The sequence below is a fragment of the Galeopterus variegatus genome, unplaced genomic scaffold (assembly GCF_000696425.1).
Source record: "Galeopterus variegatus unplaced genomic scaffold, G_variegatus-3.0.2 Scaffold289, whole genome shotgun sequence".
Classification (NCBI taxonomy): Eukaryota; Metazoa; Chordata; class Mammalia; order Dermoptera; family Cynocephalidae; genus Galeopterus; species Galeopterus variegatus.
Genome location: NW_007726400.1, coordinates 46,037 through 50,669, shown reverse-complemented (window position 1 = coordinate 50,669; position 4,633 = coordinate 46,037). Strand labels below are relative to the sequence as shown.

Below are 4,633 nucleotides of genomic sequence, written 5' to 3'. Positions count from 1 at the left end.
GAGGCACTGGCGAGGTGTGTCTGGTTGTGGGTGGGGGGTCTGGTCCCTGGCTCCAAGCCTCGTTTTCCTGGGTGGACCCCGAGGCACTGGCAGTGTGAGTGGTTATGGGCAGGGGGTCTGGTCCTCAGCTCCATGCCTCATGTCCCCTCGTGGGCCCCAAGGCTCTGGTGGTATGCCTGGGCCAGAAAGAATTTTTTGTCCTTTGCTTACTTCTAAAACGGGGGAACTTCCTGTGGGAACAAGTACTTGAGCTGTATGGTTGAGCTAAATTGCTGCTTTGCTGCTGTTTCCCTAGGGAAGGCTTTTTGTGCAGCTCAGGGCTTAATGGTTGACCTTATAGGTACTTCTGGCTCTCCTGAGACCGGTTCACCTGGGTTGTGTAGAAACTCTGATCTGGGCCTGAGTTTTTTCATCAAACTGCACCCCATGCAATTCTGCATTCCAAGCCAGTCTCCTCTGAGTGGTCCTGTGCTGACTGGGGGTGGATCGGCTGTCCTTGCTGTGTCCCAGTGTTCTCCTGATGGGCCTGTGTCCCACACTGCCTGTGTTCCAAACACTTCCCATGGGACAGGCCCTGCACCAGTCCCTTGCGATGACTCACTGGACTCTGAATGGCTCCCCTTTTTTAGCTGTTCTGGCTCCTCCCTCCCGCATGGGTCCACAGGAAACCAATTAGTGGTCTTACTGTCCTGGGGGCCACCAAGGCCCTCTTCTCCCCTGCTGCCTCCAAGTAACTCCAGCTAAAGTGCACAGCAGCAGCTTCTGCTGACTCCTCTTCCACGCGCTCAGCAGCTCCCGCCTTAAAGTGGCCATGGCCTGAAATGCTCAGAGCAGTTTTTTCTTTCTCTCATTATGGTTTCTTCTGCCTTCATGAACTCCAAGGTCTCTCCTCCTCCCCTGGGCTCCAGTGGCCCCAGCTTGGCTGATGTTACATTTTTATAGATGTAAATTGGTTGATTTATGGGAGAGAGTGACACTGTGGACTGTCTACTCCATCATCTCGACCAGAACTTANTTGATTTATGGGAGAGAGTGACACTGTGGACTGTCTACTCCATCATCTCGACCAGAACTTATTCTATCTTTAAAAAACAAATCTAAAACTGCTTAAAAGGATAAAATAATTTTCCTTTTCTTATCCGTGTCAAACACCAGCTTAGCAGTGATGATTTCAAAGTGCCAGTCCTGTACACCTACTGCCAGGCTTCCCAACCTTCTTCAGATCATGGCACATCTGGAAAAAGGCATTGTTGTATTGTGCAGTGGTGCAAACGGACAGGCTGCTTAGACAAGGCTACCCTAGCCTTGTCTGGCTGCCTAAGAGCTGAGTGAATCAGTATCCTAGCACAACTGCAACCTGTTATTGCACTATTTTCCCCACCACTGGGAAACTTACTCTGAAATGTCCTTTCTAACCAAGGTATTCAATTACATGATTTGCCAGTTGAACACAGGGATGCAGTCTGTGAGGCTGCAAAAATTGAATTTGACTATTCTTTCTTTTCTTTACAAAGCTGACTAACTTAACTAGGAAAGAATTCCTGACTTTTGGTCTCTTTAGCAGCAACTAATAACTTATTAACCTGGAGTTTTTAGAATAATTTCTACCAACCTTACCTTTTCTTTCATTTTTTCCACCTTACTTTTGAGCTGGGGAACTACATTGTTGGGTGGTAAGCCTTTTTCCAATTGAGTCACAAATTTGGCATATTTAGAAACTTGACTGTTTAGGGCTTCTGGATCCAGGCAGTCAAATTTGGACTGAAAATTAAAAATAAAAGAAATTAAACATATGATAAAAGGCAAGATTGAAATAGTAAAAAATGTTTTTCTTTACACGGATTTTACTTAGTAGCTAAATTGTTAATCCAAATGTACTCTATACTTTTGGAAATGACTTTACTTATTAAAATTGCTAATAATATATCAAATACCACCTGTTTATTCCTTTCATGTCCTTGTCTCCCTCATCAAATGCATGTTGGAATTCTTGTAATTTATTACTGAGGGTCAATACACATAAAGTTTTCTATGGAAGCAAACAGATAATTTTTACTCTTGCTAACCAGAAATTTCTCACCTTGTAGTTTCCTACTATTTGATTTTGTACTCATTTATACAAATGTTTTACAGATGCATCCCTAATATATGTATATATCTGTAATTGTATATCTCAATTACATAAACATATAAGTGTACACTTATATTGACATGTCAGATAGTCATATGGACTAAGGACAATAGAAAGTTTGCAAACCTTCATTTTTCTTTTCCTANCAGATAGTCATATGGACTAAGGACAATAGAAAGTTTGCAAACCTTCATTTTTCTTTTCCTAAGTTTAACATTTTCCTTCTGTTCCCTAATGGGTTTCCTTGTGTATTTCCTAGAGTGAATGTATCCTACTTTGGAAGCCACGTTTCTAATCTATGGTGGTAATTAGAAAATTCTCTAAGCTTCGTCCTTGCTACTCAAGAGTATTTTTTACTTCTGAGATAAGTAATAAATGAATTATGAGAGAGCACTTAAAATTCTCTGATATTATAGCATATATCTGTTAATTGTCTTCTCTTTCCTCTACCAAAAGGTAACTTCTGTGAAGGTTTGGAGTTTGCTCTTCTTTTTATTCTCCATCAGTAATTCCAGCATCTAGAACATTACCTAGGAAACATTTCCTGTGTCACTGTTTTTTAACCCAGACATGTGACTTCTAATTACTGGCATCAGCACAGGTAGGATGAATGAGAAGTGTAAAACAATATTTGGGAAGTTGATGGTATTTCCAACACATCCATGTAACACTTGACGGTATAGGTGCCCATCTACTCTGCCTCATACACAGGTAACCCTTATTAAGGTTTGAATATTAAGGTAGACCCTAGAAACAAAACTCTATGGTAGATGTGAGTACTTGCTTATTGAGCTCTCAAGGGAAGATCCTAGATCTCATCTCTCTAATTCTATTCTGTTTCAGTGAAAAAAATGGCTTCCTTTTTAAAAGACAACAAGAACAGAAACAGAAGCTAACCAAAACTTCACAAATAGAATGCTATGATCCTCAAGAACTCTGGGGTGTATTATGACAACACTGTGTTTAGAAACCACAAAGCAGTTAAATGTCATGCAGTGAGGTTCTTTGATGCTTCCATCATTTCGCCTTCTTAAATGAAGGGCCTGAGAAGCCTGCCTTTTAGAAATGTTTTCTTCCTTGCAGCATATACTGACCGAGGACCTTTGTTCATTTCACGGGAAAGCTGAAACACATTCCCATAAAATTACAAAATTGCATATTTTACTGACATTAAGAATATACCAGATTATTAAAAATTATAACTAATATTTTAATATTTTAAGTTTAATTAATTCAAAATTTAAGAAGTGAGAGATTTTTTTTCTACCTTTAACCATTCTTGTTGGAGTTTATCCCATTCAGATGAAGAATCCCAGAGCAATTGTTTGAGCTTCAGTTCAGCACTCACTTCTTCCAAATCTTCAAACTTGGACACTTCTACCTTTAAGAATGTAATAAACAAAATGCACTATTTAGTTTTCAGATACAAAGATCTTATGTTATCCTCCTGTGGGTAATTCTTAATACAGTGACTACTTAGCAGAATGTGGGTCCTAAACGGTGAAATAAAAGGAGAGATAGAAACTAGCAGAAAAAGAAATTAAGAAACCTAGCCCATCTGCAATAGTCATTTAAAAAAACCCTGGGGGGGCCAGCCCCATGGTGCACTTGGGAGAGTGTGGCACTGGGAGCGCAGCAACGCTCCCGCTGTGGGTTCGGATCCTATATAGGAATGGCCGGTGCGCTCACTGGCTGAGCGCGGTGTGGGTGACACCACACCAAGGGTTGCGATCCCCTTACCGGTCACAAAAAAGACAGAAAACAACAACAACAACGACAAAAAAACAAAAACAAAAAAACCCTGGGAGTAAAGTTAACCAAGGAGGTGAAAGATATCTACAATGAGAACTACAAATCATTGCTGAAAGAATTTAAATGGACACAAAAAAAATGGAAAGACCTTCCATGCTCTTGGATTGGAAGAATTAACATAGTGAAAATGTCCATACTACCCAAGGCAATCTACAGATTCCACGCAATCCCCATCAAAATACCAATAACAGTCTTCACAGAAATAGAGAAAACAACCCTAACATTCATATGGAACAAAAAAAGACCCCAAATAGCCAAATCACTCCTGAGAAAAAAAAATAAAGCTGGAGGTATAATACTACCTGACATCAAATTATACTACAAAGCTATAGTGACCAAACAGCATGGTACTGACACAGAAACAGACACACAGACCAGTGGAGCAGAATAGAGAACCCTGAAATCAACTCACATACTTATTCCCAACTGATCTTTGACAAAGGCACTAAGAACATACACTGGGGAAAAGACTGCCTCTTCAATAAATGATGCTGAGAATACTGGACATCCATATGTATAAGAATGAAACTAGACCTGTACCTCTTGCCATATACCAAAATAAACTCAAAATGGATTAAATAATTAAATACACATCCTGAAACTATAAAACTCCTAAAAGAAAACAAAGGGGAAACACTTCAGGAAGTAGGACTGGGCAAAGACTTTATGAATACAACCCCAAAAGCACAG

General features: G+C 40.1%; 1 protein-coding gene across 1 annotated transcript in view; it reads right to left on the bottom strand.

Annotated features, from left to right (window-relative positions):
- The window catches only part of DNAH6 (dynein, axonemal, heavy chain 6), a gene marked incomplete at its 5' end in the record, with an annotated part of 237,332 nt that overhangs the window by 197,026 nt on the left and 35,673 nt on the right, over positions 1-4,633 (bottom strand). Inside the window, 2 exons of the mRNA XM_008567062.1 lie at positions 1,618-1,761; positions 3,399-3,512. Of these exons, the coding sequence (XP_008565284.1) occupies positions 1,618-1,761; positions 3,399-3,512 (258 nt within the window). The remainder of the gene's footprint in view (positions 1-1,617; positions 1,762-3,398; positions 3,513-4,633) is intronic.